The 15,000-nt window shown below is 39.7% G+C and overlaps 1 protein-coding gene across 3 annotated transcripts; it reads right to left on the minus strand.

Annotated features, from left to right (window-relative positions):
• Positions 1-4,793: 4,793 nt before the first annotated feature.
• On the minus strand, positions 4,794-14,211 carry LOC138018422 (uncharacterized). 3 transcript variants are annotated; one of them, XM_068865052.1, is made up of 5 exons: positions 13,970-14,211; positions 12,455-12,539; positions 7,289-8,495; positions 6,361-6,444; positions 4,794-6,040 (listed from the first exon to the last, which is right to left on the minus strand). In XM_068865052.1, exons 2-5 carry the CDS (start codon positions 12,515-12,517, stop codon positions 5,727-5,729), a joined length of 1,668 nt encoding a protein of 555 aa, XP_068721153.1. In that variant the 5' UTR covers positions 12,518-12,539; positions 13,970-14,211; the 3' UTR covers positions 4,794-5,726. The 3 variants fall into 3 exon arrangements, with proteins under 3 accessions (XP_068721153.1, XP_068721144.1, XP_068721161.1); XM_068865043.1 differs by having other exon boundaries at positions 13,658-14,210; XM_068865060.1 differs by lacking the exon at positions 12,455-12,539 and having other exon boundaries at positions 13,658-14,209.
• Positions 14,212-15,000: the final 789 nt, after the last annotated feature.

The following is a 15,000-nucleotide window of genomic DNA, read 5'->3' on the forward strand; positions in this document are numbered from 1 at the left end:
CATAAAATGATATATTCTAGTATTGACCCCATTCGTGTAATTCAGCCTTAGCTGCAAAACGGAACGAAATAAACAGAGTATGTCAGTATGTATGTTATGTTAAAGGTGAGACACTATATCCTGACAGGGTGGCCCTCTGGTTGTTCCCCAGAAATAATGCCATTTTTCAGTAGGAAGGATGAGTTAAATGTTGAGGGAGGATGCATACTTTGGGGGTGTAGGGTAGTGGTCCCACCTAAAAAGCGTGAACAAATCACGGCAGAACTGCATGACACCCACCCGGGCATTACACTCATGAAAGACGTAGTTAGAAGTTTGATATGGTGGCCAGATTTAGATACAGACCTGGAGAAAATGGTTAAATCTCGAGAATCCCAAGAATCCCGTAATGCACCACCTAAAACAGTTTTGCATCCCTGGGAGAACCCAAAGTCCCCGTGGTCAAGGGTACATGTGGATTATGCTGGGCCACTTTTTGGTAGGATGTACCTGATTGTGGTGGATGCTTTCTCTAAGTGGGTGGAAATAGCAGTCACTCACACTGCAACTTCAGAAGCCTCTATTGAGGGACTACGCCACATGTTTGCCACACATGTTGTGCGTGATACCCTAGTATCAGACAATGGTTCTTGTTTTACAAGTGAGCAATTTTCAATTTTTTTTCAATAGGAACAGCATAACGCACATTACAAGTGCTCCATTTCATCCAGCCTCAAATGGGCTGGCAGAGCGTGCTGTTCAGACATTCAAAGCTAAACTTAAACAAATGAAATCTGGTAGTTTAACAACCAAAATTGCTCGCATCCTCTTGAGACAGCATACCACCCCCTATAGCACCACGGGTCTGCCACCATGCCAGCTATTAATGGGCTGCATGATTAAAACTCCCCTGGGGGCGGTGTTTCCATCTGTAGATGCTAAAGTGCAGTCTAAACAGGAAGCAATGAAAAAGGTGTTTGACCAAAAGGCAAGCCCCCGGTGTTTCGAATTGGGCGACAATGTTTATTCACGTACTTACGGACAGCGGGGAGCTAAGCATGTACCCGGGGAGGTAGTTGATAAGCAGGGATCTGTCACATATGGTGTGCTTTTAAGGGACCAGAGATACGTCAGGTGTCATGCTAATCAGTTGTTTCCCCGCCTCAAAGAAAATCGCGGTGCAGGGGTAATGGATGGTACAAGTCAGTTGCCTCCAGTGGAAACAGAGGAAAGGGGGGAGAAAAGCCTCTCCGTGCCTAGTAGTAGGGAGATTATGGAGGATACCAGGGAGATCTCTGAATTCACTCCTCTACCAGACAGCCCAAGAGGTGGGCATCTGGATTTGTAACCAGAGGCACAAAACACTACTGTTCCAGGGGAGGCCGTTGACAAACCCTCTTTGCGGAGATCTAGTAGAGAAATCAAACTCCCTAGAAGACTCATAGAGGAATTGTATATAGTATAGTATAGTCCTCTTGATAATATCCCTTAGGGCAGTTGCCACATTGCGTGCTTTTCTTTACTGTACATGGACTAATAGTTTTTCTAAGGCCACATCTTAAACATTTCTTGCACGCACTGTCATACTCCTCAGAATACGTTTTAGGCCCGCAGATCGTGCAAACAGTTGGGGTGTCTCAAAATATTGCACTGCCACATTCTGGAGAAGGCTCGTATCCAGGGGAACATAATGGACAAGTTTTGCATTGGACTGTGACGTTTTTTTCATTCTGAACCCGGTATGATAAATCTGGACATTGGTTAAATCCATCGGGGGATGCATTTCGTTCTTGAGGTAATTTCCAGACACACCACATCTGCGGAACAAAAGAAAAACGAAGGCGATAACTCTTCAGGGCTGTCCTATTCTTTACACTAAAGCAGTGATTGTCAGCTAAAGAGGTAAATTTTCACAATGAGAGTGATTTTGACCGTACTTGCACTGGCGAAATTCTACATCAGATTTAAAAGATCGCCCATCAATACGGAAATATATTCCCTTAACTAGCCGTCAATATAAAGCTGTAATGTCGTCTAAAAAGATATGAGTTTGTAGCATTAGCGGGATTGAAAATCATAATCAAAAACGGGTCCATAGAATTTGTGTACATTAAGTTAAAGACGAGGTAATTTAAGAAACAGGTGAATAATTAGCCTTATGACGCAAATGACATACTTGACTAGAGTGTGTTATTTTGGTGTTGGGTACTTACGAAGCCACAAAAGGGGACAATAATCACGGCTGTCTGGACAAGTGAAAAAGCGCTGATGGATTTCTTTGTTTCCCCTGTCCAAATTGAGCGTCTTGCGTCGAACGGCTTCGTAGTAGTGGCATCTCTATGATCTAGAGGCTAAATGTTGCCAATATGTAGTTGTAAAGTGTTGTGTTGAAGAGTTGAGCATGGAAACATTGGGAATTAGCGACAATTGTGGCAGAATAGTTTCACTCAAAATGATATTTGATTAGGCCTCACGGTCAAAGCTTTCAGGCGGAATGTTTGTCTTCCGGTGAAAAGAGTAGCAATTGTCAATCTTGCGGTATAATTCTAGGGAAAAGCGTACGAATCAAGAAGCTAAATTTTGTATTAGAAAGGGAACAGAGCTGCCACTCGTACTACTTAAGACTTCCGTTTTTCAGTGTTAGTGCACTGTAAGTGCACACTACACACTATGTAACCGGGTTGTAAGAGATTAAAGGAGACCTGAAGGCCAAAATCAGCAATTTTGTGGGGTTATTTCTTCTCGTTTCCCGTTTCTTTCGAGAAAATTACGTTCGAAGTTGAGGCTTTTCCGGCCTTTTCATTGCGGGCTCAAAAACTAAATCAGCAGCCTGCTGTGACGTATGATATGGAGAACAGAGATTTGGTAATCAAGAGAAACAAGGTAATCACAAGTGCTGCTGTGGATATTTTTATCGTCGTTTTGCTGTTTCTTCGCGGACTCAATATTCACGACAAAACACTGCTTCCATATGGGGTGCTCTCGCATGTCTTCCCCATATCATACATCATAAGCTGCAAAATGACCGCTGACTCCTCCTTTCTGTGCCGCAATACTGATGGCCCAAAATCGCCACTTCTGGGCTCATTAAACTGGTGTATTTTTATAAAATCTTGGAGTCCGAAAGTATGAGAAAATGTGGGTACCACTGGGTACTTCTCCGCCCAAATATCCTTTCACCATCGTTCTGCATGAGTGAAGTCCATATTTGGAAAAAACGCTAATCCACAACTGTATAAGTAACGTTATTCATGACCTCTCTTCGGGTTAGTGATCACATTGTGAAATATTTTGAATTATAAAAATATGAGTCTTCCGTGTTTCTTGATGAATAAATATCAGAAATTAAATATAAAGTGATGAAGTATTGACAGGCACAAATCACTCACCATTATAATCGACTAAAGCTACGAAGTAATCACGAAGAAAATCGTGTATTTCATCAACCGAGCTCGCCATTTCGCTATTCCCGTTGGGACGAGATGACGAAAAGACATCTGGGGTACTATTCATTCCTCCTCTGGGGTTTAGTATTTTATTGGTAACCACATGTCTTCGATTATTCTCAGGGGGCAATTTGGTGCAAATGTAGAGAAGTTTAAAAAGACAATGTATTTATCGACGGAATCGAAGGTCTTAAATAGCTTGGATAAAATGAAGCGTGAGAATCTGTGAAAAGATATACAGAAATGGAATTTAGAAATACATTATGGGGTAGATAGCTGTTTTCAAACGTTGCTTTTGTTGTTCAATCTGCCAACCACAAGAACAAAAGATCCATTGTTTCGACAGCCAGTGAGGCTCTGGTTGGCACATAAATGACAGTAAGTGACGTCAACGACATCTTCCCTATAACCATTCAAAAACGCTCAAAAAAACCTTTTGCAACTTATAATTAGAAAAAGAGTTTCGCGCGTATGGAGTCCGCTACAAGAAAGCATTTAAAAGCTTACGTACTCAAGCTTCCCTCGGCATTTCTTCGTAACTTTCAAATTCCCACGAAGGTTCATCGGGTTTATTTTATATTATGTCCTTTTCTCAGATGTTTTCCGACATCGGGATATTTGTGGTCTTCCAGGCGTTGATGTCTGAGATGGCCCCACGTATAGCCGGTATAATTTGTGTCGCACATATCACATTAATGATTGCACTCACGTGATAACACAGCCATGTTGGTGCCAAAACAATAGAAAATACTTTTTCGCTATTGTTCTTTCCACCAACATGGCCGCTGTGACGTCAGGTGCAATCAAAGAATTCATACACTACCGCTGTCATCAACACTCGACTTAATTTGATTCACATGAAAAGTGAAATTTAGCTAAAAAAATAAGAGAAGAAAAGTAAGATTATTGTGCTATGTCGGAATGTTCTTCAGTTTCAGTATTACATGTACTCAAATAGAATGTGTATTGTCGGAAAGTTATAGGTATCGTGTAGGGTAAAAATTACCACGGGAAAGGTGGGTTTAATGGAAAGACCCTAGAGAGACATAACGGCTGAAAACACCAGTTGAAACATTTCTAGGGTAAAATTTCCCTTCATATGGTATAGTCACTTGGTCTCGATACTTGGAAGCAAAGTAACCACTACCAGCACCTGAAACGCAAACGGCGAATCTTAGCAGAACAACAAATTTCTTGTTGCATATTGCCAGCAGTATTGCCTTTGGAAATTACAATGCAAACAGGCCTGCTTCCTGCCAGAGAGAGACTTGTGATCAGAATCTTTATGATACCATATGTTTATTCATCCCTACAGGTGTATCGGCGACAAATCATTGACCGTTTATGTGATAAAAACGGAAACGCATAACCCTTCCAAAGTAATTTTATTCGTCTGGTGTAAAGACGGGGCAAACTGAACTTATCTATATGAAAAACATACTGACTACTTTTTCTACGTGTGTGAAATTCAGCTGGTGTAAGGAAGCGGCGGGACGAGCTAAATTAAGTTGAGTTTGTCGAGGTAAGTGTGTTTTGCCCGTCTTTATATTGGAAAAAGCAAACAAACGTAGGGACAATGTTTGACCGTGTTTGTCCCACTCATGCTATGCGCCCCACGAAACCGAACGCTCTCTCGAAGAAGCATTTGCCACCTGATCTCATTGGAAGGTAGTGTTGGGCAGTATTAACTTTTCTCAGACGTTTTTCTTCAAGAAAAGGCCAAGGTCTCTCATTCGAACAAGAGTATTCTTTTCGGTTAATGGGCGTTCCCTAATCAACTCCCCCAAAACGCAAGCACGAGAAAAAAGAGGAAGTTTAACTGCAACTAAATTCACTTTTTTTCAAAAGGTCGCAAAACTAACAGCGTTAGTGGGAGGAATAGGCGTATTTCTTTGATATCACAAACTGTCCTGCAATGCAGACGTTCTTTGAGAACAGCAATGCAAAAATGCAAAGCAGCTTATGTTGTCAAGGAAGGAGTAAAACTACGCCAGTTGGGGGCTCTGTCATAAGACAAAGAGCTAACAGTTATCTTAACTTTTTGTTTGCAGCGGTGCATAAGAATTGAATTGTCGACACGGAAAACCGAAAAAAATGTATTTGCTAAAAGTTGGAATGTTCTTATGCCTTGGCGACTAAACATATTTCTGGTTCAATGCGCTTTAAGTAAAGATGGTATTACTCAGCAAAATGTGAAGGAAAGATGGACTTGAAATTAGTCTAACGATAGGGGGTTGCCTAAAATTCCCCCTCTGTGAAGGTATATTCAGTGAAAACATGATCAGGTAAGAAAGCGTGCAATTATATTCGTGTCACACGATGTCTGATGGAAGATGCAACACTATCAAGCCTCACCATGGGCCTCTGAAGTAGGTCAAGGAGATACGAGATAGTTTTCCCTTGAGTTCCTAACTTCTCTAGTAACAATTTTGTGGGAAAACTGTCTGGTCGTCGGTAAGCCGTTTCATAGAAATTTAACTCTCGTCGAGGTATCCCAGCTTCCTTCCCCACTTTTTGCCAGCCGTACATTTTGTTTTGTCCTCTGCCGTGTTGCTCCTCTAATCCTTCCACCAGAATGTCCTCAAGATCCGGCGGAATGTCGCATAAGTTAAGGTCTGGATAAGAGAGAAATATTGTTCGTTGTGTGAGTAAGGACTTTGTCTTGGACAACAAATCGTCTTTATGTCATGCTAATTGGGGAACTTTACGGTAGTTTTGGGTGGATGGTGTGTTAATGTTGCTGGGCCTCAAGCTTCACAAATCCATGATCTCTAATGTTTCGAAGCAGAGATTAGATGTGTCGTGCAGTGTCAGTCCCGCGATCACTTTAGTTGCTTATTTTCAATCTTACCACCGGCGTTTTGCGTCAGCGCAGCCCATGTATCACGGTAATTCACTATCTCGAAAATGAATTTTGTAGGGTGTATAGTCATACCTTCTACTACTTTGGCTGTATCGCTCATATCTTCGATAGTTTTATTTCTTGAGCTCTCCTCTTTGCCTTTGTCTATATCGTCATCTATTAAACGGAAAGCATTCAAGAATAGTGGTTAACACCGGATCTAAACCGTGAATAGTACTTGTGCCGGATGCTCTTTCAAGTTATCTACTGCACCGGCACAACTTTAACATACCAACGGAAATAAAGCAAATTTCTGAATTATGGCGAATTTTAAGGTTACTAAATTCAGAGAATATATACGATAGGAAAAAAACTTTGTGTACTCCACAAATTTTGATCAACTCTTCATATTGGTCGCTTGTGTCACGCTCTCAGTTGTGAGGGGATCGAGTTAGATACACAAGAATCTAGTGAAAAACGGTTCGTTGTTTTGTATGGTAAAGGACTTGGACGTCTGAACAGTGGAAAAGTAATATTTGACATGGTGGCGATGAAAAGTAAAAAGCCAACCGAACAAAAAAAAAAAAAAAGCGAAAATGTGATTTAATCGAGTCTAATCATGTATTAACTCTATTTCGGGAGAAGAGAACAAAAAAGTCACCACAAATAAAGACACAAGATAAAACTTAGACCGCACCAATGATGAATTTTCATCAAACCAGTAGACATGCGGTTATAGAAAATTATATCTAAGTTTTAAATATGGGAAATACTGGTATACTGGTTGAGGCAGGTAACATGAAAAGTTTCCTTATAGGAAAAGCTACCAGAAAAGGTACTAAACGCTAATCAGTGTATACCGGTAGTGGGCAGAAAAAATGACTTTCACGACAAACAGGTAAAAAAAGACAAAATTTCTCCATATTCGTTTGGTATTCTTAAAATCCGAGTCGACCAACATAACATAGAATCAACAAATCAAGAAAGTCGATTTAATAGATTTTTTGGACTACAGTCTCACCTACAATGTCTTCTTCCCCAAGCTTATTTTTGCTACCCAACCTCTTGTATTCACCACGTATTTTATGACTGCACTTTTTGTACACGATGTATGCAATAAGGACCAAAAGTCCAACAACAGCAACGGCAGCAAGCGTTCCTATAAAGCTACTGAATAACGAAGGTACGTTTATCAATTTAGGCTTCTGTTGGTGAAAGGAAGGTGTTGGTACCAGAAGAATTCGGTTTGTCACTTGAGTTGGTGGAGAGGTTCCTCTTAACGTTTGGTCACGTGCTGTCGGCATAGGCATGATTGGTCGAAGAGTTGTAGATAAAGACAGGTCTTCTTCCTTTTGAGTACTATTTACACTAATGGCTCCAGGGATACTTCTAGCAGAAGTATTTTTATCCTTTTGTTCTGTAATCGGACGATGACTATTTTCTTGTCGAACGCTGTTGTCAAAGTCACGGAGGTGCAACATTTGCAGATCATCAATCTCTCTGTCGTCGAGGTCTTGATTACTAAGTGAATTAGTCTTGTCTTCGTAATGTCTGCCGTTTTCAAATTGGACATATTCAGGCCTATCGAGTAATTCTAAAAGGAAAAGCGTCTCATTCTCTTTCTCAACGGCATTTTCATTTCGAATTGACCTTTCTTGTCTGTCTTTTAGGGGCACTTTGGAAAGTAGCGATGATGACGTGTTGCGAAGATTGCTTGCTTTTGCTACCCTTCGTCGGAGAATGGACTGCGCGAATTTTCGTTTGGTACTTGCTGTGTGCAAACAATTTACCTTGCACGTCTTTGAAGTGATACACTCAATGTGAGCCGAAGAAGATCGTCCACAGCAAAAGTCACAATGTTTGCAAGTGTTACTCTCTTGGTCCTCAAAGTGTAACCAAGGACACTCCTTGCATACTGAGTCTCTTTCTGCCGTACAAGGAATCAGAGTCTCTCTTGACCCACAGTCAGTGCATGCCGTACAGGCAGCGCTATCAACCTTTGCTGAAAACATCCCTGCTCTGCATGGCACACACTCGCCAGTCAATTCGACGGCCAAAGTGGTACCACACGGTGGTGTGGGCTCCATTCCCTCTGGACATCGTGGACAGGAAATGCAGGTGACTCTTTCACCGTCTTTTAGCGGATATGTGTCTGGAGGACATTTATTTAATCCATCTGGATAAAACTCGTCCTCTCTTTCTTGTAATTTATCCCAACAGTACTTTACCTGGATAATTAAAAGACAATATACAATAAATTCTCGCTATCAGTCCTTGGTGTTGAAACGAGCATTGAAACATGCTTTTCTATGCAGGCTACGAGTTCCTCGATGTGCTTTGGAGAAAATTACGTTTATAACTAAGTAAAGAACTCATACTAATGGAGGTAAGTAACCTCATTACAGCGCGGGGGTGGGTATTAAATTTTGGGTACTCAGATGTTATTGTGACCACAGAACTTTAATGTGGATTTTAATTTTAATTTAATTTTGATTTTACAATGTAGATCAGAACGACCGTCGATAGAATGTGAACGCGATTCCCATTTGGCCATTAAAGATTCACTGTTCATTCAGGAACTAATGACAACCTTAGCAGTGCTGACCAATTAGATTTTCTCTTTAGATGGTTTTTAGTCTTCTATTAGATTTAAACATAGCTTCGTATTTCCTAACGGAATCTGCTTCTGAAGCTAAACGTTGTAGCATTCGAAACGTTTAACTATTAATGTGCGTTTCTGTGCTTCTTACAGCTGTTTGAATACTTTCATGGCAGCCTGCCAGCTATGTGATTCTATGTAAGCCTAGTTATATTTGTCTGAGTTTTGCTGACTTTACAATTCCGAGATATGGCTTCCCGCTACTATCAACGTAACCTAAATTTATTGAGTAATCTTCCATTTCATCATATGGAGAATGAGCCTTTTTCATATGGTGACCATTTTGAGCATAGCATTCGAAACGTTTAACTATTAATGTGCGTTTCTGTGCTTCTTACAGCTCTTTGATAACTTTCATGGCGGCCTGCCAGCTATGTGATTTTATGTAAGCCTAGTTATATTTAACTGAGTTTTGCTGACTTTACAAATTCCGAGATATGGCTTCCCGCAACTATCAACGTAACCTAAATTTATTGAGTAATCTTCCATTTCATCATATGGAGAATGAGCCTTTTTCATATGGTGACCATTTTGAGTCCCGAGGGATCGAAAACGTTTGTTTTGCACCCACAAACTCCATTTTCTTCGACCAGCATGGGCGCCGCGTGACAAGGTCCGTTAGGTGCTTTGTTTGGTTGCTTGTCTGGAATGATCGATGCATCCGGTACTTTAGATCTTTACCAAATGTTTGATAAATCGGATGAATGTGATCAAGCCGATTTAATGCTCTCTATTCCATGTGCGAATTATTACTCATATTCATACGATTTTTCACTGCAAGGTTCGAAATTAGTGTAAAAACCAAAAACTATTTGAAGTAAAATAGTATGCAACAATACTAATCCAACGCAGTTAATATAACGATTCTCCATCTTCCAGTTTTCTTGATCTAGTGACTGAATCACAAGTGTTTTCCCTTCTATCCGCACTAAAAGGGAGCAAAGCTTATGTTAATATTCCAGTAGCACCAATTAAGATGGAACTGCCCCCTTGTCTCTTCTTCTGAACAGAATATACAATGAGTCAACTTCAACAGGCACAGTGCCTTAAGTTTGTAAGATAAACCCACATATATAAAAACGATAGTTCTAAACAATTAGATAATTATCAATAAGTGCTACTAACTCTCCTTTTAGCAAATTTTAGAAAGGATAACGGATTTATGATCAGCTGGGCCTGGCTGTGCAAAACTCATTAACGCTAATCCCAGAGGAGTTTATTTCTCTACTAGCTCCCAAATGCTGTTCAACACTGATATGCGGCAAAACTTTACATTAGAAGAAGTCAATCTTGACAAAAATAAATAAGCAAAAGAAACTTTTACTAAAAAGGTGCCGGAAACGCTAATCCTTGATGAAGTTAATCGGCTTTCGAACAACTTTGTAAACATTAATTTGCATTGAGAAAAGGGCACTCAACAGAATATGCAATTTTAGAAACAATGGAAAACCCTTCAAACAACTTTAGATGAGAATATAAATTAACTTGTCGGATCCTTTTAGAGTTTTTAAAAACACTTGAGTCAGAAAATCACGATATCCTTGAAGCTAAGATAAACCCTGAAAATAGTCTGGTATCCGTACGCTTGGGCTAACTCGTGAGTGGCTCTCCACGTGAAATGCAGGAAGCAGTATGTAAAACTGAGTTGAAAGCATACAATCCACAACGATCTATTTTAGGTCCTTTACTGTTTCTGCTATATATAAATTACTTACCGAACTCTTCTAAAAAATAATATTTTGGCTAATTGCAAATGGTATTGATATTCTTTTATTATTCAAGTGGTTTCAATTACTTAGAAATTGTTATCAACGAAGAAGTTTCATTTTCTTTAATATTGAGCTGACAATAAATTGTTAAGTAACGTTCACGCTTAGAAAAAAAGGTATGTTTATTACATCTCCAAGGAAAAAAAACGTAACTTGTCTTGAAACTGTTTATACAAGTAATATTTAACAAAACACGAATTGGGTATCTAAGGAGATTTCATCAATGAGAACCTGTAAAGTGGGATGCTCAAATCCAGCATGTTAATAATAAGCTAGCAAATAATTTAGTTATTATCTTTACGGTACGATATTATGGTCCAGTTAATACTCTTAAGCACCTATATTGCACTCTAACCTGCCCTATAATTTACAGTATGGAATAATTCATGAGTTGAGTTACGGCCTGCCGTCAGTCCAGGTTGAACAGGTAGGATACAACAAATCAAATGCATCCGATCCACTTTTTGCTAACAGCTGATCAGAGAAAGTGGAAGAATATCTTATAATCTCTTAGAAGCTTCAAAACTGGAGAATGTTTTAATTAAGAATGGCAGTTTCTTTAAGGACGTGGGAAGCAATCCCCATTAATGATTAAAGATCTCCCTTTTAATACTGTGGCTTTAAAATAACACAAGCTATTTCTATTGGAGAATCAAAACTATGTATGGCGTCAGAAACACGATATGAATACTATGAGTAATTGAGTTTCTATGTATACACTTCCTCTGACAATCCTTATACATTGTATGTGCAATACATCTACCCGCATAAACATTTGCAAAGTTTGTGATATTCTCTTTCATTTTTAAAACCTATAGTATTTTCTGAGTTCCTTTTTGTCTTTCCATTTTGGTACTAAATTGTCCATGACGACATGAATGTATTTTCTGTGGCAGTGGCCAACTCCAAAGGCTTAGCTACGACCACTTCCCCATGGGAGCTTTTCAGGGCCAATGAAACACAATGGACAGAACAACAGAACACAACAACAACAACTGTTAAGCATCCCAACTGGCCGGCGGCAAACCAGTTGGCTATTTACAAGTACGGCCGAGAAGTTGAACCAGGGACTACCAGGGACAAATTCAACGAGTGGTCAGAACGAGTCTTGAACCCGGAAACTCCGGAACTCGAGGCAAGCTTCCTGACCACTGGACCATGCGGCCTCTAAACGAATGGGCGATTAATTATGGTCATAGCATTACAGGGGCTAGGTCACGCTATTTTAGGTAATTATGTTAAAATTTGATAATAATGAGCTCTAAACATAAAATTGACACAGCAAGAGTCTTTCGTTTGCAAAATCACGGCCACATAACAACTGATAATGATTTTCCAGCTTTGTAAGTGACATTTTGATATAGACTGATATAAATTTGAAAAAAATTTATCCAAATTCAATCCATTTCAATCCTCTCCAGTTTTGTTCATCCATGTCCCTTTTTGGCTTCCCTGTGTTTTGTTAGAGTTCTTCTATAGTTTTGAAGAGTTATTTTGATATTTTAGGTAATTCTATGACCATTCGATTAGTGCTGAAATTGCCTAAAAAGTGCGTGACCTAGCCCCTTTAAGTTCGGGCATATTACGTTGTTTTGCAGAGTACAGCAAAGAATGGTACGCCCATTTTTCCTCGTTCAAACAATGATATAAATGCCATCTGAAGCTTTCCTTGCTACAGTCCTTGCCGTAGTCCTTGCCGTCATAGTGATAATAGTCTACGTCATTAAAATCGGATTTGCGTCAGAGTTTCATGACTTACCCAAGAAAGAAAAATAACCCCGACAGTAAAAAGAAGTTTGATGTGTTCTGGGTCCAATTCCATGGCTCAGTCACTCCTGCGATGACTATGAAGTTAAAATAATATGTTACCAATGTATTCACAGCTCTTGACAACGGGAGACATTTGTAATATTCAGAAGTAAATTTACAATCTCCTTAACTACATTTCAAAGTTTTTTTTCACTCGCTATGATTTGGTTATGACTATGGTTTTCAGAAATTGGCTCTTTAGAATTAAACAGCTACATGAAAGCATTGCGCAAGAGCAAAAGAACGCAAACACGGGCATTTCAATTGTTTATACGCATAGAGGGGTGATTTTTCTTCCAAAATACAAGTGTAGGTATCTATTTTCCGCTAACGTGTTGGTTCATAATATTATGATGGCCTAGATACAGTTGATTATTGATTCCAATGGCGCGCGACGTCTGAAATTTGACCCTCAGGCCTTTGTTATTCTTTTCTTCCCAAAAATACACTGCGCTTAGCGTTTTAGTGGTCACTTATCTACCTTAATTCATACCAAGAATCGTCTGAACTTAGGGCACTTTTATTTGTGTTTGAGAGGTCTGCCCGAGTTTTCCGTTGTAAACAAGCGGAAGCATTTTTTCAATATCCATTGAAGCGATAAGATACTCGGATAAAGGTATTCAGCAAAACGCTTAGGGTAATTTCAATCCCCCTAGACGTACTTTGTGTTTGAAACAATCACTAAATGTGACAACGAGTGCAAAGAATTAGAATCAAATCATACCATATTCGTGACCGAGTTCAACAAGGAAACGAATGTTTAACCGGAACACTTATTATCGGAGCCGCTTGTCATCGCAAGGAATCGAGAAGACAATAACAAAAAAAAAAAAAAAAGCGAATAAGGCCTCCTGACCAACTAATAGCAACCCCGTGCAATCGACGGGACATTTGTTTATGTAATCGACAGCAAGGAACCGGCCTGCTTTCTTGACTTCCGAAGAGTTGAAAATTCTTGCATTCGGAGGAAAGCCGACGACAAGCATGAAAAGGGCGCCATAAATGTTTCCATTCACGATCGCTCAAATGTTAATGTCAAATTCGAAACATCAAACAATTTCTAACAAATTTGAAACATCAAACAATTTCTAAATCTATTAAGTAAATCTAATTGTATGTACTGAGTCAATGATTTAAAAAACAGTGATCCTACCCGTCACGAGATGAATTGTATTTTAAGTGCCGCAGGTAGCTGCTTCTCCCAAGTGTGTAAAAATTTCGGAACTAAGTTTGACCGGTTTGCAGACTGGGTGGATTGCTTTTAAACAACGTTGTTATAAACTACCACCTGTGACTTTCTAATACTAAATTTTTGCAAGAAACAAGGCCGCCGCAGACGCCATCCATGTTCTTCCAAAAATATTTAATTACTCATTAGGTCGAGGCTATTACGTAAATACGAAGTCTTGCATTTCGGCAACAAATAAACAAAATTCACGCCAAGTTTGAGAAAAATTTCAACAACATTTTGTCCATATTCTAATAAGCTCCCTCGCCTGAACATCACATCCGATTTATAAACGTCGAGGCTGTTCATTGTGTTCTGCGTAGTGGGGCAATGAGAGATACGCCAGAGATCTCAAAATATTTCATGACGATGAATTAGTTCGTTGTTTCTTGTACAATTGATACCCCTCAGTTTTACATGTAAAAGGCTTTTTCCATTGACCTGAGGATTTCCACCAATGTACAAAGTAGGGGCAAGCTTGCGCCCTTGCGTGACATTATTTGTAGTTCTCTTACGCTTCGTCAACACACAGGGTTCGACACGCGAACAATGTTTGCGTCTACGTTGCTTAGCAACGTAACGCTAGGTTACTGATTTTGTCTGGTTGACTAGTTGGCAGTAGTAAGTGATGTGACATAGTCATAGTAATTCCTTGTCGAAAAAACAAGACGTACTGGGAAAGCGTCCTCCTTTGCCTTTTCTTTTGATTCTCGGCTCGGTGAGTTCACTTTTGTTTTGATCTCACAAGGACCGCTGTGTTCACGCTGATCAGCATTTCGATCAGATTCTCATTGTGTACATGTGTAACCCAATTTAAAATATACGAATTCGAAGTCGTTGTATTTTTGAAAAAGCTACGGGAAGCCGTTGTGCTTGTTAAAAAACTGTTAAACGAAGCTGCTGTGCTTGTTAACACAAACTCACCCGTTGAAGCAAAACAAACTACAGTTGCCCGTTGAGGTAACAACCGACAAAATAGCGAAAACAACGCTACAAAATTTAGTTCCAACAATCATGGGAGTAACGATCGAGCAATACTGCGTCCGTGTTGGTATCCACAACAATTTTGTAGAAACAACAGCTGCTTTAGAGTTTGACGGTATTATCTGGAATACAAGGCCGACAATAGTTTTACTATAAACTCGAGCTGTATTCGAACTATATCCCTCTGATTCTAACCCTGCACTCCTGTAGTGCTAGAGGAACGCATCTTACGTGAAGTTGAAGTTGCCAACAGCTGGTGTAGTTGTAACGGAATGATGCTAACA

Source organism: Montipora capricornis, chromosome 2, assembly GCF_036669925.1.
Source record: "Montipora capricornis isolate CH-2021 chromosome 2, ASM3666992v2, whole genome shotgun sequence".
In the NCBI taxonomy this organism is placed as follows: domain Eukaryota; kingdom Metazoa; phylum Cnidaria; class Anthozoa; order Scleractinia; family Acroporidae; genus Montipora; species Montipora capricornis.

Coding starts and splice junctions, on each gene's coding strand:
- LOC138018422 (XM_068865052.1), bottom strand. CDS start 12,517: ATGGAATTGGACCCAGAACACATCAAACTTCTTTTTACTGTCGGGGTT. Junction 8,496..12,454: donor GGGTTATTTTTCTTTCTTGG/GTAAGTCATGAA, acceptor TTAATTATCCAG/GTAAAGTACTGTTGGGATAA. Junction 6,041..6,360: donor TACAGCCAAAGTAGTAGAAG/GTATGACTATAC, acceptor TCTCTTATCCAG/ACCTTAACTTATGCGACATT.